Source organism: Schistocerca americana, chromosome 8 (assembly GCF_021461395.2).
Source record: "Schistocerca americana isolate TAMUIC-IGC-003095 chromosome 8, iqSchAmer2.1, whole genome shotgun sequence".
NCBI lineage: Eukaryota > Metazoa > Arthropoda > Insecta > Orthoptera > Acrididae > Schistocerca > Schistocerca americana.
In genome coordinates, this window is record NC_060126.1 from 117752348 (window position 1) to 117777297 (window position 24950).

General features: G+C 44.4%; 1 protein-coding gene across 2 annotated transcripts in view; it reads left to right on the forward strand.

Annotated features, from left to right (window-relative positions):
• LOC124544807 (calcium/calmodulin-dependent protein kinase kinase 1) overlaps positions 1-24950 on the forward strand; it is a 1492928-nt gene that overhangs the window by 1368675 nt on the left and 99303 nt on the right. For both annotated transcript variants that reach the window (XM_047123492.1, XM_047123493.1), the window contains one exon: positions 2908-2961. In XM_047123492.1, the coding sequence (XP_046979448.1) occupies positions 2908-2961 (54 nt within the window). The remainder of the gene's footprint in view (positions 1-2907; positions 2962-24950) is intronic.

Here is a 24950-nt window from a genome sequence, read left to right on the forward strand (position 1 = left end):
TATGGTTATTAGCAATATATCGTAGATATTAGAGCCGTTTGTTGTTTACAGTCGTCTTGGAATCTGTGGATCGGTTGTGGCACAAAAAAAACATGTTTTTGGAGTTCCTCTCGATAACGGATAAATATTTTTGAAAATGGGAAGATGACATTTCTAGATATATGCCTAGATAACATACCATTAAAATTTGAGAAATTTGCTGCGGTTATTTAGACATCTGCTGCTGACGGCTAAAACATGGTGAAAAACGTGTTTTCTCAGGACCAATCCGTGTATTAATGATGATCCCATCAGCCCCTTAAGGCGCACGGTAGACTACATCTAATGAAGGGAAGAAAAGTTACTAACTGATCTGGTCCGTTTGCCTAAGTTGGAGGAAGTGTGTAACATTCTAACTTTGTCGCTGTACTGTGATAGTAAGAGTAAGGCGAGCCATCTGTTGGGTATAGAAATAGCCTCTAGTCCAAGGTTGTCCAAATGACTTGAGCGTACCTTTCTATCACCAATAGGACCCGACGTATTAGGCTCGGAAAAATCCCGTTTTATGCGCTAAGGACGGATCACAGGTATGCAGTCTTTCTCCTCTACGGTTTAACCTTCATATTGAAGAAGGCAGAAGAGAAAGCTTTGGTAGTGAACTTATAGTTAAGGGTGAAATTATACCAATGATAAGAGAGAAAATCCTGACGGGCCGCATCAAACCTGTCACAAGACTTACGACTGGGAAAAGAACTCTCAAAATTTACACCTATGGACCTTAGCAGAGCGCTTGCCTAATTTGTACCTAAAATTTCCCCGTAATTTCCGACCGAGAAAGAAGTTCGATCTCCAATCAACGCGTTGTTGTAGATATGTTTAATATAATTTTATACACTCCTGGAAATGGAAAAAGGAACACATTGACACCGGTGTGTCAGACCCACCATACTTGCTCCGGACACTGCGAGAGGGCTGTACAAGCAATGATCACACGCACGGCACAGCGGACACACCAGGAACCGCGCTGTTGGCCGTCGAATGGCGCTAGCTGCGCAGCATTTGTGCACCGCCGCCGTCAGTGTCAGCCAGTTTGCCGTGGCATACGGAGCTCCATCGCAGTCTTTAACACTGGTAGCATGCCGCGACAGCGTGGACGTGAACCGTATGTGCAGTTGACGGACTTTGAGCGAGGGCGTATAGTGGGCACGCGGGAGGCCGTTTGGACGTACCGCCGGATTGCTCAACACGTGGTGCGTGAGGTCTCCACAGTACATCGATGTTGTCGCCAGTGGTCGGCAGAAGGTGCACGTGCCCGTCGACCTGGGACCGGACCGCAGCGACGCACGGATGCACGCCAGGACCGTAGGATCCTATGCAGTGCCGTAGGGGACCGCACCGCCACTTCCCAGCAAATTAGGGACACTGTTGCTCCTGGGGTATCGGCGAGGACCATTCGCAACCGTCTCCATGAAGCTGGGCTACGGTCCCGCACACCGGTAGGCCGTCTTCCGCTCACGCCCCAACATCGTTCAGCCCGCCTCCAGTGGTGTCGCGACAGGCGTGAATGGAGGGACGAATGGAGACGTGTCGTCTTCAGCGATGAGAGTCGCTTCTGCCTTGGTGCCAATGATGGTCGTATGCGTGTTTGGCGCCGTGCAGGTGAGCGCCACAATCAGGACTGCATACGACCGAGGCACACAGGGCCAACACCCGGCATCATGGTGTGGGGAGCGATCTCCTACACTGGCCGTACACCACTGGTGATCGTCGAGGGGACACTGAATAGTGCACGGTACATCCAAACCGTCATAGAACCCATCGTTCTACCATTCCTAGACCGGCAAGGGAACTTGCTGTTCCAACAGGACAATGCACGTCCGCATGTATCCCGTGCCACCCAACGTGCTCTAGAAGGTGTAAGTCAACTACCCTGGCCAGCAAGATCTCCGGATCTGTCCCCCATTGAGCATGTTTGGGACTGGATGAAGCGTCGTCTCACGCGGTCTGCACGTCCAGCACGAACGCTGGTCCAACTGAGGCGCCAGGTGGAAATGGCATGGCAAGCCGTTCCACAGGACTACATCCAGCATCTCTACGATCGTCTCCATGTGAGAATAGCAGCCTGCATTGCTGCGAAAGGTGGATATACACTGTACTAGTGCCGACATTGTGCATGCTCTGTTGCCTGTGTCTATGTGCCTGTGGTTCTGTCAGTGTGATCATGTGATGTATCTGACCCCAGGAATGTGTCAATAAAGTTTCCCCTTCCTGGGACAATGAATTCACGGTGTTCTTATTTCAATTTCCAGGAGTGTAGTATAATGCTGCGATATAGGCAGTCTGAGGGCATGGATTTGAATACTTGTGGAGAACGAAAATTTATTTACCAGTAGTTTGCCGTCAACAGGAAATGCGATGACGTTACAACTCTATTCATCATTTCAGTGTTTTCTTTTAAATCACACTCACATGGATAATGTCTCGTAGTGTGAGGGCTTGTGAAGCTATGGAGAGACCTGTCCATTGGTATGGACGTTTCGTTGGGAAGTTCCCTATGTGTCGGGTCTATCTTTTGAATTCTCCATTCCATTCATTCTGTATTCTCCTGTAAAATGCTGAATATAACATTAAAACACAGTAACCAATTACTCATCTCAGTCATGCAACACATACGCAAACTAGAGATGCAATTGGAGGTCGGAGGAAATATTAACTATAAAACACCTCGACTACGGGTTCCCCAAAACAGCAAGCAGCTATTCCTACATTATCTTCAACCCATCAGAATTTGCCATTGGAGCCCCTTCTTTCCCGCCACTGTCCAACCACTGAGTACTTGTAATTATACCTAGACACAGTCTGATGATAGAAACATTTTAGAACTCTAAAAGTGCGAAACGACTTACACCTTTACTCTTGTGTTCACAGGGATCGTATGGCATCGTGAAGCTGGCCTACAACCAGGAAGACGATACACACTATGTGAGTACCATACTTTTTACATCATCCAAAAGACACTGGGGTTCAAGGCAGAGAGACTGAATACAGAGTGATTATGTGTTGTTAAAATACTACAGTACTGTGTGACATTAGGTTTCCGCGACGCAGGAAGGTTTTAAACAGAAGGACTCGAGAATTGACGCTGACATAAACAAGGGTCTTATTCCCAGAGTACCAGCCTCTCCTAGAATTGACAGTGTTCCAAAGATACATATGGAAAGTTATCCTTCGAGACCAATAGTGAATGGGATCAATTCGCCTACTTACAATTTGACAAAGTATCTAGTCTGCAAATTAAGACGTCCATTTGGCAAGAATGGCTCTTATGTGAAGAACACGACGCACTTTATACACTCATGCTTATAGATTAAGCATAATTGCAGAATGTGCTGCCACACAACGTGGCACTACTCAAAACTGACGCTAATAGCATAGGCACATAGGGAACAAATACGACACAGATCTGTAAGTCCATGGCATGGGTGATAAGTTGATAAAACCGTCCCAAAATACATGTGCTACAAAACGCCACTGTTTCCTGCCCATGTACCCCGGCATCGATATGTGATATGATCACCATGCACACGTACACAGGCCGCACAACCGGTTGGCATACTCTGGATCAGGTGGTCGAGTAGCTGCTGGGGTATAGCCTCCCATTATTACACCAGTGCCTGCCGGCACTCCTGTCCTACGGGTTTGAAGACGTGCAGCGATACTTCGACCGAAAGAATCCCAGACGTGCTCGATTTGGTTTAGGTCTGGAGAACTGGCAGGCCACTCCATTCGCCTGATATCTTCTGTTTCAAGGTACTCCTCCACGATGGCAGCTTGGTGATGCCGTGCGTTATCAGAAGGAAGGTGGGACCCACTGCACCCCTGAAAAGGCTGACATACTGGTGCAAAATGACGTCCCGATCCACCTGACCTGTTACAGTTCCTCTGTCAAAGACATACGGGGGTGTATGTGCACCAGTCATAATCCCACCCAACCATGAAACCACGATCTCTACATAGGTACCTTTCATGGACATTAAGTGGTTGATATCTGGTCTCTGGTCACGCCAGATGGAAACCCTGCGAGAATTACTGTTCAGACTATACCTTGAGTCGTCCGTGAACATAACCTGGGACCACTGTCCCAATGACCATGTACTGAGTTCTTCACACTAGGCTTTCCGGGGTCTCCTGTGGCCAGGGATCAGTGGAACGTACCTCGCAGGTCTCCAGGCGAATAAACCATTTCTGTTCAGTCGTCTCTAGACTGTGTGTCTGGAGACAACTGTTCCAGTGGCTGCGGTAAGAACCCGAACAAGGCTACCTGCAGTATTCCGTGGCCGTCTGCGGACACTGATGGTGAGATATCGGTCTTCTTGTGGTGTTGTACACTGTGGACGTCCCGTACTGTAGCGCCTGGTTCAAATGGCTCTGAGCACTATGGGACTCAACATCTTAGGTCATAAGTCCCCTAGAACTTAGAACTACTTAAACCTAACTAACCTAAGGACATCACACACACCCATGCCCGAGGCAGGATTCGAACCTGCGACCGTAGCAGTCCCGCGGTTCCGGACTGCAGCGCCAGAACCGCTAGACCACCGCGGCCGGCTGTAGCGCCTGGACACGTTTCCTGTCTGCTGGAATCGTTGCCATAATCTTGAAATCACACTTTGTGGCACACAGAGGGCTCGCGTTACGACCTGCTGTGATTGACCACCCTCCAGTCGCCCTAGTATTCTACCCATAATAACGTCATCAATATGTGTTCCTTGAGCCATTTTCAACACACAGTCACCATTAGCACGTTTGTAAACGTCTGAACACTTACTCACTTCACCGTACTCTGACATGCACCAACACACATCTGTGTATGTGGATTGCTGCCAGCGCCACCGTGCGACGACTGCAACGGACAAACCGCCCACCAAAGCGTTGTTTCACCATATACCAGCATTATCCTTAATTTATGAGCATGAGTGTAGAACGCCTAAAGGGAGAAACAATTTTACCTACGGACATCATGGTCAGCTTTGAAGTGAAGTCACTGTTTAGGAACGTGCCAATAAATGAAACTATCCGCATCCTTCAGGAGCATGTTCCGCCAGACATATGCTACCTGGTTGAGTTGTGCTTGACTTCAACGTACTTCAAATGGCAGGGAAAATACTACGACCAGTCAGACGGCGTAGAAATGGGGTCTCCCCTATCTCCTCTGGCAGCCGACATATTCATGGAAACCTTTGAGGCAACGGCCCTCGGTTCAGCTCCTTTACGCCTACGTTGCTGGTTCAGATACGCGGACGACACGTTCGCTATAAGGCCTCATGGTGAAACGGAACTACATAAGTTTCACGAATTTTTCAACATGCACGGGAAGACACCGCTCACACTCGAAGTAGAGAAGAATTGTGCAATTCCATTTCTAGGCGTCGAAGTATACAGGACAACGGAGGGCACACTGGGACACAGAGTACATCGCAATCCTACACATACAGACAGGTAACTGCACGCCCAATCTTACCACCACCCAACGCAGAAGTACCCTGTCAGCCGTTCTTTGGCAATCCTTGCGCAGCGCCTAAGTGATGCTCAAAACATAATACCTGAGCTTAAAAGGCTACGCACAACATTTCTAGACAATAGCTACAGCCATAAGTTGATACACACAGCCTTGTCGACGAACACGAGTAAGAAAGATAAGCAAGAAATAGACAAACTGCATCCAACAGTGCGCTAACCTTATGTGAAAAATGTTACTGACCGAACGGGCAAACACTTTCGCTGGGTTGGGGTGCAGCCTGTCTTCTATAGTAGTCGCAGGATGCAGGACGTGCTAGGCTCCACTAAGGACAAGGCGAATGCATTGCACACTGCAGGAGTGTACGAGGTGGAACGCGAATGTGGAGAGGCATACATCGGCGAGACTGGCAGGCCGATAGCAACGCGCAGTCGGGAACACGAGCGTTATATTCGCCTAGGGCAACACAACAAATCTGCAGTGGCAGAACATCACCAAGACTGCGGAAAAGGAATAAAATTCTGCGAGGCCTGTGTGTTGGCCAATCAGCCTGTTATGAAGAAACGCAAAATCAGAGAGGCCATCGAAATACTTAAACACCATAATAACATGAACAGGGAGGATGGATTCAGACTTTCCCCATCTTGGCTGCCAGCAATCAAAGCCCAACATACCGCACTGTCAACGAGAGGCACGAGCACTACCGGCTAGTAACTGCTGCCACGCGGCCGACGTCCAGCATTTGGTAAACGGCAGCCAACTTCTCATTCGACGGTGACCACCATTCATAGCACATAACACAAGAGCCAATAGACAACAGAGATTATCTTCTCCCTCCACCCAATAACCTATTAAAATAAAGTTCCTTCTCCTTCTTCCTTAAGTGACCAATGAAACTATATTTTTAAAATTATGACATGCACAGTGAACAGTAACAACAAAATATAAGGGACATTGCATAGCTAGAACGCACCTCCTCCCCCGGGCTTCCCCTACCCCCTAACCTTCTTTCCTCCCCCTCCCATCTCCACTGCCACTGGCATCTACACTCTCCCCTCTCCCTCCTCCCCCGCTTTTTCCGCTTTTGGCAGGTCCCCGGACTCGCACACGTAAAGCGAACATTCGTGCGCCGGAGGTCATCGCCATCGGTTCTGTGTGTGTGCCGTCGTATTCGTGCTTTAGTGTTTTCACCGCACCACGCTCCATTATTCACCTTTTATATCTCAGTCATCAGTGTTCGTGTGCGGTGCTGACCGTTTTTTATTTTTTAGTACACCTGTGAACGGCTCCGTGTTTTTTACTCACGTGTCTACTGTTTTTTGTCCGCCATTATGTTATGTTTTCCTGTGTCTTCATTGTTTTCTATTTGTACTGACTGTGGCCGAAGAGCTGCGTAATATTGCCACTGCCGGCCCACCTTTTGTATAAGGCGTCAAAATGACAATAAAGAAAAGAAAAAGCTAGAACGCACCGTTAGACCCAGAAGAAGGCCGCTGCAACCGTGGCCGAAACATTGGTTTTCCTCCAGCAGCAGTAGTTTTATACATAATGAAGCGGTACCACACCCAGAAAACTTTTTTGTCGACTCTCACGGCATTGTTTGAAGGGCATGGCGAGCGTTCCGAAGTACAAGCACGGCTGCCTGCGGGAAGGACTTAGCAACATGTAATGCGCCCAGGAACTGTTGAACATGGTCATTTTGGCCGTCCGGGTGTTATGGCTTGGAGAGGCACAATGTCGTATGGGCGTGCTGACATCGAAATCTTTGAACACGGTACTCTCACCGGTCAAGGTTGCACTGTAATCCTCCCCTATGTCCGTCTTTTCAGGAGTGTATTCAACCCTGACTTCTTTTTTTACGGATGACGGCTCGAGTGCGTCGAACACCGTAGTTGGAAGAGCTTTTGAAACGAGATGACTGGTTGGTGAGTTCCCTCCGATTTAAATCCCATCGATCACGTGTGGGATGCTTTGGAGAGGCGTACTGCAGCACGTCCACAAGCGCCAGTGACCATTCAGAAGTTGTTGAGCACTCTAGTGGAAGAATGGAACGCTATACCACAAGAACTCTTTACCAACCTTGCGGCCAGCATGGAAGAACGTAGCAGACTATGCTTTGCTGTCCATGGTGGTTATTAAGAACTTCGGTCCACCTATAGTAATGTCCAGTGGGCCAAAAAATGGCTCTGAGCACTATGGGACTCAACTGCTGAGGTCATTAGTCCCCTAGAACTTAGAACTAGTTAAACCTAACTAACCTAAGGACATTACAAACATCCATGCCCGAGGCAGGATTCGAACCTGCGACCGTAGCGGTCGTGCGGTTCCAGACTGCAGCGCCTTTAACCGCACGGCCACTTCGGCCGGCCCCAGTGGGCCATCATGAACTGCGGTGACCTACTGTCTTTTAATAAAATTGTTATTTCAGTTCGTCTCATTGCTTATTTCTTGCAGTTGCCTTCTGTACTATAGTGTAGCAGTTCTTTCTACTTATGGACTCGTTTCAAAGAGGTATGCCACTTGGCAGGGAAACACCAAGCGAAAGATACTTTCGTCAAGTTTTACACAACCGTTTATGCAACAGAGATGTGAAGAAAACAGGTATCATTCATGGTCAGTGAGAAAGTATTGCTGTCCGCAGCTCGTGGTCGTGCGGTAGCGTTCTCGCTTCCCGCGCCCGGGTTCCCGCGTTCGATTCCCGGCGGGGTTAGGGATTTTCTCTGCCTCGTGATGACTGGGTGTTGTGTGCTGTCCTTAGGTTAGTTAGGTTTAAGTAGTTCTAAGTTCTAGGGGACTGATGACCTCAGAAGTTAAGTCCCATAGTGCTCAGAACCATTTGAACCATTTCAACCAAAGTATTGCTAACAATAGAGGTGCATGGCGTATGGCTGTATGAAATGCAATTCAGGCAGTAGAGGAGAAAGTAAGTAACGAACTCACTGTATAAAGAGTAGAGTGAAAAGAGAGAGCAGTTTCAGTCAAAGCGCCTTCAAACTTTGTTTAAACCGTGCGAAGAGCTACCCTTCAGAGTAGGTTCTAATTAGCCACTCCCGGAAATTTACCAATTATGTCTCAGTCTGAAGACAGACGGATCCCTGGTTGCCTTGAAGTCTTTCTTTTTTTATTTTTCTTTCTGCTATGAAGGTGGTGAAATGGTATGGGACGCCTCCTGTCGACAGCGTTGGATGTGAAACTGCTTGAGCCCAACTGTTAAGCCACTCAAAACGGAGAATCTGACGGGAGAAGAATGAAAGGGGTTGGTTTTAGAAGTACACTATCTATATAAATTTCTTCCGATTTCAAAATAAATACGGTCTGTAAGACGTCAGGCTTTGCTGTGGAAGGTATATGACAGAAGGCATAATGAGCTAACATGATATTCGTGTTCTCCGCCAGAATGAGTACTCGGGGCCGGCCGCGGTGGTCTCGCGGTTCTAGGCGCGCAGTCCGGAACCGTGCGACTGATGTGGTCGCAGGTTCGAATCCTGCCTCGGGCATGGATGTGTGTGATGTCCTTAGGTTAGTTAGGTTTAAGTAGTTCTAAGTTCTAGGGGACTGCTGACCACAGCAGTTGAGTCCCATAGTGCTCAGAGCCATTTGAACCATTTGAGTCCTCAGGTCACCGGAGAGGATTGTGAGTGTTGGTCTAAATATGTTGTCCCCAACCTTTCTGAGACCTTACCGCTGAGTGCGAACAGATTTCGATCATCAGCACTGGGGCCCAACTAAACCTTACTACAAAAAATATTTGTCTTTGAACACTTGCATTTTTAAAGTGACGTATAAAAAAGAATTGTCTTTGAACACTTGCATTTTTAAAGGGACGAAAATAAATGAAATTTGGTTTTTGAAAGATTTATTAAACACCTCCTACGGGTCCAGGAGTTAGAATAGGCATGAGGTATTCCTGCCTCTTGTAAGAGGCGACTAAAAGGAGTCTCACACGTTTCGGCCTTTATGTGATGGTCCCCTGTCGGATTTGACCACCATCTTTCTAAATTTTTCCGAAGAGCGAGCCAATTGGGGAAGGGCACCTTACAAGGTGCATCGTGTCCATCGTGCATTGAGATCTATAGCCCACTTTCTCGTCGTCACGTTGCAATCCCGATAATTCTCCATCTCTTGGGCGAGGACACCTTCCTCAGTGCGTTTTCCACCATGCACTATGCAGTGTCGCTTTCTGCGCTGACGATGACCTTTTTTTTTGGTCACCAGTCTACTGACTGGTTTGATGCGGCCCGCCACGAATTCCTTTCCTGTGCTAACCTCTTCATCTCAGAGTAGCAACCGACGTCCTCAATTATTTGCTTGACGAATTCCAATCTCTGTCTTCCTCTACAGTTTTTGCCCTCTACAGCTCCCTCTAGTACCATGGAAGTCATTCCCTCATGTCTTAGCAGCTGTCTTATCGTCCTGTCCCTTCTCCTTATCAGTGTTTTCCACATATTCCTTTCCTCTCCGATTCTGCGTAGAACCTCCTCATTCCTTACCTTATCAGTCCATCTAATTTTCAACATTCGTCTATTGCATCACATCTCAAATGCTTCGATTCTCTTCCGTTCCCGTTTTCCCACAGTCCATGTTTCACCATACAATGCTGTACTCCAGACGTACATCCTCAGAAATTTCTTCCTCAAATTAAGGCCGGTATTTGATGTTAGTAGACTTCTCTTAGCCAGAAATGCCTTTTTTGTCATAGCGAGTCTGCTTTTGATGTCCTCCTTGCTCCGTCCGTCATTGGTTATTTTACTGCCTAGGTAGCAGAATTCCTTAACCTCATTGACTTCGTGACCATCAATCCTGATGTTAAGTTTCTCGCTGTTCTCATTTCTACTACTTCTCATTACCTTCGTCTTTCTCCGATTTACTCTCAAACCATACTGTGTGCTCATTAGACTGTTCAGTCCATTCAGCAGATCATTTAATTCTTCTTCACTTTCACTCAGGATAGCAATGTCATCAGCGAATCATATCATTGATATCCTTTCACCTTGTATTTCAATTCCACTCCTGAACCTTTCTTTTATTTTCATCATTGCTTCCTCGATATACAGATTGAAGAGTAGGAGTGAAAGGCTACAGGCTTGTCTTACACCCTTCTTAATACGAGCACTTCGTTCTTGATCGTCCACTCTTATTATTCCCTCTTCGTTGTTGAACATATTTTATATAGCCCGTCTCTCGGTATAGCTTACCCCTACTGTTTTCAGAATCTCGAACAGCTTGCACCATTTTATATTGTCGAACGCTTTTTCCAGGTCGACAAATCCTATGAAAGTGTCCTGATTTTTCTTTAGCCTTGCTTCCATTATTAGCCGTAACGTCAGAATTGCCTCTCTCGTCCCTTTACTTTTCCTAAAGCCAAACTGATCGTCACCTAGCGCATTCTCGATTTTCTTTTCCATTCTTCTGTGTATTATTCTTGTAAGCAGCTTCGATGCATGAGTTGTTAAGCTAATTGTGCGATAATTCTCGCACTTGTCAGCTCTTGCCGTCTTCGGAATTGTGTAGATGATGCTTTTCCGAAAGTCAGATGGTATGTCGCCAGACTCATATATTCTACACACCAACGTGAATAGTCGTTTTGTTGCCACTTCCCCAATGATTTTAGAAATTCTGATGGAATGTTATCTATCCCTTCTGCCTTATTTGACCGTAAGTCCTCCAAAGCTCCTTTAAATTCCGATTCTAATACTGGATCTCCTATCTGTTCTAAATCGACTCCCGTTTCTTCTTCTATCACAACAGACAAATCTTCACCCTCATAGAGGCTTTCAATGTATTCTTTCCCCCTATCTCCTTTCTCCTCTGCATTTAACAGTGGAATTCCCGTTGCACTCTTAATGTTACCACCGTTGCTTTTAATGTCACCAAAGGTTGTTTTGACTTTCCTGTATGCTGAGTCTGTCCTTCCGACAATCATATCTTTTTCGATATCTTCACATTTTTCCTGCAGCCATTTCGTCTTAGCTTCCCTGCACTTCCTATTTATTTCATTCCTCAGCGACTTGTGTTTCTGTATTCCTGATTTTCCCGGAACGTGTTTGTACTTCCTCCTTTCATCAATCAACTGCAGTATTTCTTCTGTTACCCATGGTTTCTTCGCAGCTACCTTTTTTGTACCTATGTTTTCCTTCCCAACTTCTGTGATGGCCCTTTTTAGATATGTCCATTCCTCTTCAACTGTACTGCCTACTGCGCTATTCCTTATTGCTGTATCTATAGCGTTAGAGAATTTCAAACGTATCTCGTCATTCCTTAGTACTTCCGCATCCCACTTCTTCGCTTATTGATTCTTCCTGACTCATGTCTTGAACTTCAGCCTACTCTTCATCACTACTATATTGTGATCTGAGTGTATATCTGCTCCGGGGTACGCCTTAGAGTCCAGTATCTGATTTCGGAATCTCTGTCTGACCATGATGTAATCTAATTGAAATCTTCCCGTATCTCCCGGCCTTTTCCAAGTATACCTCCTCCTCTTGTGATTCTTGAACATGGTATTCGCTATTACTAGCTGACACTTGTTACAGAACTCAATTAGTCTTTCTCCTCTTTCATTCCTTGTCCCAAGCCCATATTCTCTTGTAACCTTTTCTTCTACTCCTTCCCCTACAACTGCATTCCAGTCGCCCATGACTATTAGATTTTCGTCCCCTTTGCATACTACATTACCCTTTCAATATCCTCATACACTTTCTCTATCTGTTCATTTTCAGCTAGCGACGTCGGCATGTATACCTGAATTATCGTTGTCGGTGTTGGTCTGCTGTCGATTCTGATTAGAACAACCCGGTCACTGAACTGTTCACAGTAACACACTCTCTGCCCTACCTTCCTATTCATAACGAATCCTACACCTGTTATACCATTTTCTGCTGCTGTTGATATTACCCGATACTCATCTGACCAGAAATCCTTGTCTTCCTTCCACTTCACTTCACTGACCCCTACTATATCTAGATTGAGCCTTTGCATTTCCCTTCTCAGATTTTCTAGTTTCCCTACCACGTTGAAGCTTCTGACATTCCACGCCCCGACTCGTAGAACGTTATCCTTTCGTTGATTATTCAATCTTTTTCTCATGGTAACCTCCCCCTTGGCAGTCCCCTCCCAGAGATCCGATTGGGGGACTATTCCGGAATCTTTTGCCAATGGAGAGATCATCATGACATTTCTTCAATTACAGGCAACATGTCCTGTGGATACGCGTTACGTGTCTTTAATTCAGTGGTTTCCATTGCCTTCTGCATCCTCACGTCGTTAATCATTGCTGATTCTTCCGCCTTTAGGGGCAATTTCTCACCCCTAGGACAAGAGAGTGCCCTGCACCTCTATCCGCTCCTCCGCCCTCTTTGACAAGGCCGTTGGCAGAATGAGGCTGACTTCTTATGCCGGAAGTCTTCGGCCGCCAATGCTGATTATTTATCAAAATTTAGGCAGTGGCGGGGATCGAACCCGGGACCGAAGACGTTTTGATGATGAATCAAAGACGCTACCCCTAGACCACAGGTCCAATGACCATGGACTGCTTAGCACCTCATATCCAGCACAGTAGCCAGTCGGTTGTGGTGGGACCGCCATGCACCCTGTTGGTTGTAGCCCCCTGACAACACAGTATTGCTCTGCTGATGCCTGCGTCGTTAACGCCCCACGTATGCCATGGAGTAGATGCCCATCTCCCTGCGGCATCGGGACTCCCGGCAATGACCATCCTGCCAGGTGGCCCTTGCTGAGTCTGGGTGGTGCCTGTCGAGAGGGCCCCTGGTCAGAGTGGGTGACATCAGGCTGGATGACACGCCATGAAGAGTAGTCCTTCATTTCTTGCTGGTGGTCCGCTGCTAGCATTCTCTAAGCGGGCACCGAGCGAGGTGGCGCAGTGGCTAGCACACTGGACTCGCATTCTGGAGGACGACGGTTCAGTCCCGCGTCCGGCCATCCTGATTTAAGTTTTCCGTGATTTCCCTGAATCGCTCCAGGCAAATGCCGGGATGGTTCCTTTGAAAGGGCACGGCTGACTTCCTTCCCCGTCCTTCCGTAATCCAATGAGACCGATGACATCGCTGTCTGGTCTCCTCCCCCAAAGAACCCAACTCTCCCTCTCTAAGTGGGCAAAGTCTAACTTCAATGGTACGCAGTATTACCCCAAATCGCCAAGCTAAGGATGGCAGAGAAGCTTTTTCTCCCCTGTACCTCATATGCGCGAGAGTTGATGGGGAATCTTTCATGTCCATGAAGCCTCAGTTTTTGGTGGAGCATTTGAAGGACAAATTCAGGGAGGTGGAGGGCTTGTCCAAAATGCTCTCTGGGTCAGTCCTGATGAACACAGCATTCTCTGCCCAGTCATGGGCATTACTCCTTGTGACAAGTTGTCACAATCCATAAGAGCTTAAATATTGTCCAGGGTATTATATTCCTCAGGGACCTTCTTTTGCAGTGGCGGCGAGCTGCTCTCCAATTTATAGCGGCGAGGTGTTCATTTTGTCTGGCGTGTCCATCGGGGTCCAAAGGATAACCAGGCTGCCATCAGTGCATCTTGGCCTTCGATGGATACACATTGACCGAGAAGGTCAAGGTTATGGTCTATTGCAGTGATGTCAAGCCATACACCCCTCCCACAATGCAGTGCTTTAAGTGCTTGAAGTTTGGCCATATGTATTCCCACTGTACTTACAGTGTCACATGTCGAGATTGTGGACGTCCATCACATCCCAATACTCCATGTGCCCCACCACCTCCCATCTGTGTCAACTGCAGACAGCATCATTCATCTGCCTCACCATAATGCAGGATTTTAAAGAAAGAGAAGAAAATCATGGAATATAAGACCTTGGACCGACTGACCTACACTGAGGCTAAGAGGAAATTTGAGCGCCTACATCCTGTGCCTGTGACCTCCATATACACCACCATTACGAGAACAGTTCTCGTCCCATCAGTTCCTTGCATTCCTGTCGCCTCTCAGAACCAGAAGACTACACCTCTCACCTACTTTGGGAGCAGCACCCCCTCAATGATTGGGGATATCAGTCCCCACTTCTGAGCCAGAGAAGCGTAAGTCTTCTTCGGCTCCACTCGCTAGGAAGGGGTCCCTTGTGTCACTCCCTTCGCAGGTTTCTGCTAGTGGGAAAGATGACACCCACCAGTGGCTGAAGAGTGCAGAAGCAGCTGGTAGTTGGGCTTCACGATCATCGTCAATCCCAGAGACTGAATCAGTGAAGTCCTCCCAGCCATGGAAACCCAAGGAGCAGTGATAGAAATCCAAAAAGAAGGTCCCCAAGACCAAGGCAATTTTGGTGGCATCCACACCACCACTACCTGCCAGCTCTGTGTCTGCAGATGAGGTGGAGATTCTGGTGTCTGCTGGGTACCTAGATCTCGCTGGACCCTCAGACACAATGGATATAGTCTGTGCAGGCAAAACGTCGGTGGCAGCAGGTGACCCTGAGGCGTAAACTGCCTCATTGAATGTTCCATGCCTTCCCAGTCTCACGATGACGTCATCCTCCAGTGGAATTGAGGCTTTTTTTCCCACCGCCTGGCTGGGCTATGGCAACTGTTAAGCTTTACACCTGCTTCGAGCCCTCCAGAAAACCTGATTCCTGGTAATGTGGACTTCAGCCCTCCACAGCTATAAGGGATACTACAGGTACTGCAGCGACTGTAATCGAGTTTCAGGTGGAGTTTGCGTTTATGTCCTAAACTCTGTCTGTAGTGAAACCATGCCCCTTCAAACCCCTCTTGAAGCTGTGGCTGTCAGAATGAGGACGATGCAGGAAATAACTGTCTGCAATGTATATGTTCCTCCAGATTGTGCAGTAACCCTGAATGTATTAACTGCACTAAATGATCAATTCCCTAAACCTTTTGGGAGATTTTAACGCCCATAACCCCTTGTGGAGTGGCACCGTGCTTACTGGCTGAAGCAGCGATGTCGAAAGTTTACCATCTCAGCTCGACGTCTGCCTCTTAAATACTGGGGCTGCCATATACTTCAGTGTGGCTTGATTTATCAGTTTGCAGCTCAGGACTTCTCCCATCTATCCATTGGAGAGCACATAATGACCTGTGTGACAGTGACCACTTCCCCATCTTCCTGTCACTACCCCAGCGTCAGACAAACGGACTCCCGGATGGGCCTTAAACAAGGCGTGCTGTGAAACTTTCACCTCTGCTGTCACCATTGAATCTCCCCCACACGGTACCATCGATGTGATGGTTGAGCAGCTAACTACAACAATGGCTCTGAGCACTATGGGACTTAACATCTGAGGTCATCAGTCCCCTAGAACTTAGAACTACTTAAACCTAACTAACCTAAGCACGTCACACACATCCATGCCCGAGGCAGGATTCGAACCTGCGACCGTAGCGGTCACGCGGTTCCAGACTGAAGCGCCTAGAACCGCTCGGTCACCAGGTCGGCTGACTGCAACAATGCCATGGCCGCAATTGCCAGAACTTTTTACTTTTATGGATATAATGTCTGTTGTTTCGAACATGACTTCCTTCTTCTGTGCCGATGCACACATATTGCCCAAACTCTTACTGGACTAGTAATATTTCCTTTAATGTGTGTAAAACTTAGTTAAATCGGTGGCTACTTTATTGAAATTGTGATTTACATTACAAATAGGCTACGTAAACTGCACATGCAGCACTGTGTCTCTAAGAAATGACCTCATTCCTAGCAAATATTTGAAATAGCAAGGAGCATTGCATGAAAATGTAAGATGAACCTTATGTACAAAACACCAATATTTTTAGATTACAGTGGTCATTATGGTCAGAAAACATCTACATATAGAAGGAATCATGCAATATTATATGCCAGATACAAGGTAAAGTTAACAAGTGGAGCAACTAACAGAACATCGTTATCTTCTATTGACAACAAATGGTCATGGAAATCTACACGAGAAACCAGTATGCACACAATAATAGAAAATGCTTCTTTACTCATAAGTAACAACTGATTTGTTAAACATAGGAACAGATGTAATAAAAATACGTACTTGGAAAGCATAAACGCAACTTAAGAGGAAGAAGGTATATACACCGAAGGCGGAGGACAAACAAACAGATGTATCATGGTTCACGTAACGGAAAAGGAAACAGAATTAAGTGCACTTTACAGTCGAAGTCTCGGTGAGACTGTGTGATACTTTATTCTAGTGTTATGTACTAGTCTAGTGTACTGACCAGCTTTCTGACCACTGTATTGGGTTCATACTGTCTGTTCTCTGCAATCTCAGGCTTTTCTCATGATATCCTTGATCTCAATTTACCTGTCGCAAACATCATATTCACTTAATAATATCTTTCAGGTAAATTTTCCTGCCAAGAAACTCTGTTTGCTTAATTGCATTATCATATCATACCCACATAATGTAAACAATATTCAAACTGCCTGCCTTCACATTTCCACATAACAATCACATTTCTTGCTCATATCTAGATGCATCTGCTACATTTTCAATTTTCGATCCATTTGTTATGTGATGACATTTACCTCTTTACAGGCTCTAATATTAAATGCTTATCCACAGTGAGCTCTCATAAAACTTTAGACGCAGCAATATACAAATATGCACAAAAATAGTTCTTCAGGAAGTCAATGCAGCCAAATTCATTATCATACACATATCATCATTACAAAATTTTGATCAGAAAGGCAATGCAGCTAAGTATCTTATCCTGCGCATATGCAGCAAAAAATCATTATGATAAAGCAGTGACAAAATGAGGAACACATTCTTAGGCTAACGCAAATCATACACAAAAGTTTCATAATAAAACCTATGCTGCAACTAAAACAAAGTACGTCATCACAAAATGCCAATAAGTTAGCAGTGTCAAATGTTTGTTGGTGTACCAGTGATTGTGTAATGGTTGCGTTCACGTAAAGCAATAACTATGTTAAGCAATAATCATATTACATAACAAGATTGTACATTTCACAACACTAACGTAAGCCATGGCAATAAAATAAATTTATAAGAGTTAAATGTAAGAAGGAAAAAAAGCATTATGCATTAGTTCATACTGTTCACTGAAATACACAATTTACCACAAAACAGATCCATATTATGGTTAGTGGTCACCTCATTCATTTTTTTTTTATCTTTCCCTATCTTCATCATAAGAGCTTGTCATTCAAGGTTGCATCCTACGTGCAATTGTGTCTCATAAATTTGGAATGCATGCATAGTAGCTACATTCGTTTTAATGTATACATATTCCATCATGTCTGTCATAATCTGAGCTGAAAATGAAAGGTGCATACTTAGTTACAAAAGAGAAAAAGTGTATACTTCAATAGGATAATGTTCTCATATGGCCTATGAAGGGAAATCAAAAAATTATCACAAAACATCACAAAGAATGTAGCATGTCAGAAACGCATGCCATACTAGTTGTACCTGGTTACCCTAAAAGATTCACACACAATAAAAATAATAGTGGTGTTGCCTATTACCACTGATGTTACCTTTCAGATCTCTGTTGTGCTACTAACCGTATCATCGTTGATCACCTTCGTTTTACTACAAAGAAAATTCAGCTTCAACAATAACAGGATCCCTAACATATGCCATAACAATTACGTACTCATACGGCGTAATTATTAACCATTGCATCTCCCTATCATATTATCGTCATTATCTTCATGATTGTCATCATCAATAACAACTAATAACTTCAATATATTCATCTCTACTGTATCATCAACATAATAACATCTTATCTCGTAAATAATCAGTAGCAGATACTCCCTGCTCTGTTCCATTACTTAATCCTTACACGAGAAACGCTCCAAAGCTACTCTTAATAAATAACGCTATTGAGCAAACAAACCTTCATTACTGCACAGCTAATAATGAAAATAAAATCTCCATAAAAATACATATTACCTCGAACAATGATAATTTCCTTCAGACAACTCAGTCTTACCTTTAACATCCTTAAATTTTGAATTGGTAAAAAATCCTTCGGTATGTTTCACCAAAACTGGTACTAAGTCATTCATTTTGTAACTCATGACTGCTACTGCTACGTGTAAAAATTGACGGTGTTCAGAGCTGTATATTTGTTACGTCAATGTGTTTCTCACTTCCAAGAATTTCGTATTAGAAAATGTTTACTGAGGGTACAATTCCTGTTTCAATTTTTTATAGGCGGCAGTTTAACGTCGTGCCTGGACGATCAGCAGGAAGTCTTTAACATGTTTTGTTACTGTCACTAAATGCGTGTAATCGAAGTTTCAGGTTTTGTCAGAATCAGGATGTACTTTGTCGCCAATATGACACATTCTTAACCATAGGTCACAAGTCACTAAAATTGCTTTCAACATACTTGTACTAGGATAGGAGGAGAAAATTCCTTGTAGTTATCCAATAAAAATGGTGGTACAAGAAGACGAGTGTGCTAAGAAACTGAAAAATAGTTAACATCCAGCTCTGGAAGACATAGTTCGTCAATCGGTGTATCCAAAAAAGTATAATGGATCCCCTATCTACACTTGAACGTAGTAAAATGTTTGAAATTCAGATATCCACTGGTTTTTGTAGTCTTTGGCTCCAGTGCTCAATATAACAGCGCTCAGAATGTTCACTGTCTTGTGTGTAAATGCATTTTTGTACATGAAAATAACCACCTAAGTTGACTGTATGACAATATTGGCAATGGTAACTGTCAGCTTTCTGTATCCACAAAATTTCTTTGGAATTTCATGTTGCAATTGCGAGTAGAAACTGTATTCTCCAGGGAAATCACCTAAATGCTTTGAATACATACCAACACGGATAGTGGAATTATATACAGAAGAGTGACCAAAATAATCGCACTTAAATTTGCTTTCACTACTTGTTAGCTGATCGTCTATAAGTTGTTCCAAAGCTTTAAATTTGTCTGTACGTGAGGAACAAACTAATAAAATGTTATCTGAGTTTCTGCTTCTGTTATTTGAAAAGATAGGTATTTGTTCGTGTTCTTCACGGTTTGGAATAGCAAGATATACGATTTTTTTTCTCCATGAGCTGTACTGGTGCAGGATATTACACTGTTCTCTTTGGACAATTGTTGCACATTATCATTGCGTGGCTTTGTTTCACAGTTTAAAACTCGTATCGGTTAATTTTGTGTTAGTATTTACTTCGCGTTATCGTTGTATAGTTTTTAAATTATTTTGTTCAGTTTCAAGGCTGCATAGCGTGGCGTTAAGCCTCCTAAGTGACTTTGTGTATTGTCTGTTACGTGCTGTCTTCGTTGTTTCTTTGCCCTCTTTTCCCGCAGTTGAAGACATACAACTTGTTTTGTACATTTTCTGTGATTGTTCTATTCTAGTGTTTTGTCTATTTTCTGATACTGTTCAAATGCTTTTTTCATCTTTAGTAGAAACTCTAACAAAGCTAAATTATTGATTTCCGCATTCATGTTTATTGGGTTTTCAACGACTGTGTGTATACTGTCAGTAACTGATACTGCCTCGTGTAGTGCTTGATTAAGAGAAATGGAAGCAAAACCTTAATCAACTGTCTCAGTAAATGAAATTTCTTGTTCACTGTTGGAAATACGTTCTGATGCATTTCGTAATAAAGAACCCATCTGTGTTGGACAGTTATTTGCATGCTCTGAAATCTAAAATAAACTATTCTGTGGAACGACTGTTGAGCTTCTTCTGTTTCGTTAAAAATTCCGTCATTATTTCGTGATGTGGTTTGCCACCAACAGTAGTAGCACGACAAAATATTGTGTTGCTAGCCATAATGCTGAAATGTAAAAAGTGAATTAGCAAACAAAATGTCTATTTGTAGCTAAATAAACGAAAGTAACAGATGACTTTACGCAGCAGAAATATCTGAGAAAAATGTAGCTCACACTGAAACAATTCACACGGATTAAATTATTGTCTCCATGCACAACTAAGATCTTCACACTCAGTATTTTTGCAGAAAGAGCAGAAAAAATTCACACACAATTGCAGGATCTGAAACAGAAAATACAAATGTTAGTACATACAGGCGTAGCGTTGATTTGATTTAGAGAACCTGTATTGCAATCTAATTACGTGATCACAGAAAACCAGATGACTATCCTAGGTGAAAACGGTCGGAATGTGTAAGCTTGCTGTTATAATTTATGTCTGTATGTGAAAGATCTGAATACATTGATTTCTAAAACTTTCCCCTCATGTAAGATGTACTTAAACAACGTATTAAATTGATGAACAAGACTGAGTGTTGGTCAGGCCTGTCATGCGCATGTGAACAGTGTCGTGAAATTAAAAAAAATGCAAAATAAAGAAAATTAATCAAACTTAATGTCAAAGGACTCTGAGTGCTCAGTGAAAACTGTATAACTATAATTCAGTATCGAAACGCGTTGTGAACGATGCGTTATGTGAAGTGCAATGTTAGCCTACGAGTATCCACAAACGTAAATTACTGCTCTACTCTGAAGAAAATAATTATTTGAAATTATCAACACTCTTCACTGAAAATCAATGTACTTACTAGGACGACGCCAGACAATCCTGAGTACACGCTGCTTGCACAAGTATGCAGGGTGAGATCTGCTCTTCAATAAGAGTGACTTGCCTTGTTCCGTGCGGTTCTGGCGCTGCAGTCCGGAACCGCGGGGCTGCTACGGTCGCAGGTTCGAATCCTGCCTCAGGCATGGGTGTGTGTGATGTCCTTAGGTTAGTTAGGTTTAAGTAGTTCTAAGTTCTAGGGGACTTATGACCTAAGATGTTGAGTCCCATAGTGCTCAGAGCCATTTGAACCATTTTTGAACCTTGTTCTGTTTTTGTGTCTGGAGTACTGACGTTCTCGAAAGCAAACAGAAATCGTTGGAGGAGCAGTAAAAAGAATAAAAAATAATAATAAAGAATAAAAAATAATAATAAGAAAAAAAATAATCGACACCTGCTTCGCGTGACGTAAGGTGCAATGCATACACGATGAAAATTCAGAACTTTGCTATGAGTCAAGGAAGTGGGTTTTACTTTAAGGAAAATCGTATTTATTAAATCACGCTCTGATTATGGAAAAAAAGACTGCACAACATAAGAAGAATAACACTTACAAAATTCCCTCTTTACAAAGACACTGTGTGAGTCGCCTGTAGAACATCTATGAATGCACAGTGAAGCGCAGTATTATTCTGTAGCGACGAGAGCACGGACAATCTGCTTTACTCTTTGATTTCTGTGACTATTCTTTGTATTATTTAGATTTTTCAGTTGATTGGTGTTTGAGTTTAAAGAAGTAAAAAGTTACTGCCTGATAAATTACTGCCTGATTACTTAATTTGGATCTCTTTAGCAGACAGAGTTAAGCGGTAATTGGCTAAAGACTACAAACATACCGTTAAAATTCGTCCAAGAAGTTCTCTATCAATAACATGAACAAGAAAGCATTAAATGAATTTTTATCTCCATAATAAAGTATCCCAGATAGCTTCTCTCAGATTCACAATTACAGATCTCATTCCTAGAAAAACTCAACTGCTCGCTGCTATGCCTGAAATAAGAATGTCTCAGCGCTGCACAACTGGCTGTTTAACGAGTCAACCACAGATAAAACTGAACACAGAGTCGAGGATCTCATTCGCTACTCCTACAGTGTACTCATTCACCTTTGTCGTACAGTAAAATGTGAATTATTTACAAATGTAGAAAGCATATGAGAATCTTAGAATGTTACCAAAGTACACCTTCATCTTACTCAAGCACACAAAACACATCATTATATTATCTATCGTTTTCATAAAAAGAACCAAAATGTCGGACATGTGTCGAAAACAAACATCCTGTGTGCTTTTCACTCCGCTTTGAGACCTTCAGTAACGTGTGTGCCCCCTATGACCACCCGAAACCTACGTGGCATGCTCCCTATAAGTCTACAGAGCTGATCCCGTTGTATCCGTTCCCATTCTTTACTGATAGCCCATTACAGACCTTGGAGGGTCTGGTGGAACACGACGACCACGAACACGTCTGTCAAGCACGTGCTACATATGCACGACCGGGTCGGGAATCACCGCCAACCATTCCAATACTTAAATTTGCAGACTTCGTAAGACGCCCCTGCCGATGCCTGCCACATAGGCCCTGCCACTAGAAGGTATTCGGCGGCACCACTGTATGCGACAGGCATCACATGGACCAACAGGATCTGCTCGATGTGCAGCCGGGCTGTAAGGTACCCATGGACAACAACAACATCCGTATGGCTGTTAGGGGTAAAGCCTCCAGCAATATCATAGAATCTAGGAAATTTGTCGATTTCCTGGACAACATTTGGCAAGTGCCGCTGGCCACGAGTCTCCACACACGAGCACGGACTCGTCTGTAAATAGCACGCTTCGCCAGTTGCCAATTGACATGGCGGAACTGAAGGCGAGCTGCAAGATGATGATGTGTCAAATACGGTACTCGAACAGGCCCTTTCTTGTAACCTGTTCATTACAGTGCGATCGGACAGCGAGGTTCAAGTGGCCATTCTGAGATCGTCTTGCAATGCCCCGGCGGTAGCCATATGACGCCGCAACGCGGAGGCACCAGATATCGGTCTTCATGTGGCGTTGCAACGCGTCGCCGCCCCTGTCAAACTGGCCTTATGTACTGATTTGCCTCCCTGTAGCGAGTCCACAACCTGTGGATGACATATAGAGAGGCATTGGCATCTGTAGCAATGGCCGAATGTCCTTCCTTTTTGGATCCAACAGATTGCCCTTGCAACTTGCACTGCGTTGAGATGCCATATTGCATGTGCTTGGCTGAACACAACGTCCACAAATGATAACTACTATCTGTGTACCTTACTAGAAAACACTGGGACGCCGATACTCATTTCCTGCTAAGGGTCACCTGGCACTGAAATGCTTAACACTGCCAATAGATGTCTAATAATTCCAATATTTGCGCACATTGAAAGCGAAGATCACAAGCCATATGTAAGACCACAGCTACTACCTGTATCAAATACATACGAGGGCTATTCTGAAAGTAAGGAACAATAGATCGTGAAATGGTAACCACAGTGAAAATCTGTTTTATTTGTAACGGTTAGCCACACCTTCCAGCTACTTCTCTACATAGTCGCCACTCAGACTGAGACATCTGTCGTAGCGTCATACCAACTTTTCAATTCCCCCGCTTTACCGCCAGTGCTTTTCGCCAATTTTCTACTCTGGACTGCAACTCGTAGTCTGTGTCAAAATACTGTCTTCACAGCCAGCGGTTCATATGAGCAGAATGAACCTCAGGGGTAGCCAATTACTGGCTGTATTGTGGGGGATCAAACACTTCCCATCGAAAACGCTGCAGGAGCATCTTCATTGCCCCTGCAGAGTGTGACCGAGAAGTGTCGCGTAGAACGAACTGCATTACAGTTATGTTATGTGGATTGCATAGCTTCAGGCGAAATCTTTCGCCAGGCCCTCATACTTGGTGGGAGACGCTAATTTCTAGCCATCTGTACGTTCTCACTGTGAGCTCAGAACTGAAAAGAACGACATGATGCGATCGTTGGGCGTACTAGACACAGTGCCCAACGCATCTGTGCAAAGCTTCATCAAATTTTCCCTTAATTTTCCATTTCGCGACCGATCGTTCCTTACTTCCGTATACAATGTCTGACGTTGATACATGTGTTCCTTAATTCTTTTGAAAAGTCTACTTCCTTCACCACATCACATGCTTATAAACTGCCAAGCTTTCAGTCCCCAGTGGTTGGTGATCATAACGGTTTGGCTCAGGCAGAAACGTGACAAAGTAACAGCGGATATGACATTTGCAGTAAACGTAATTTCTAAATTGGAGAAAGTGTAGTAAATGATGTGATAGAATTCCTAAATTCCCTGGCTGATCAAAATTGAATGCTGGACCAGGACTGAAACTTGGGACCATGTTACCATGGCAACTAAATCACGCAGGGCAAGGAGGATTTAAGAACCAGACTGGCGCAGGAAAAGAAAGCATTCAACTATCAACTATCATAAGCGACTCTGACAAAGAGCTGAGTGATTTTGCCCCGGGCCTGCCTACGGGCATCTCAGAAACGACGAAGTGCGTTGTTCGCATTCTATTGTCGTGAAGATCTGTGGAAGGTGGTTGAACGACTGTGAAACCAGAAATAGCGGGCAAGGGGCTGGATGTTCATGCCTCATCACAGAAAAGCGGATATCGGAGGCTTTCCATGTCTGTTAAAGCATGATAGAGGCAATCTGTGGCAGATCTGACGACAGAGTCAATTCCAGTCCAGGCACGAGGGTTTCGGAGCACACAGTTCAACGCAGGTACTGGCCCTAACTTAGAAGGGGTCTGGGAAGGGCATTGATTGTGGGAAAAGCGAATAAGATGAGAATTCTCGTGGCTCAGAGGTGAAATTTTTAATTACTTTTGAATACATTATGGGAGTAGCAGTGATCAATGAGTTACAAATATTTACTA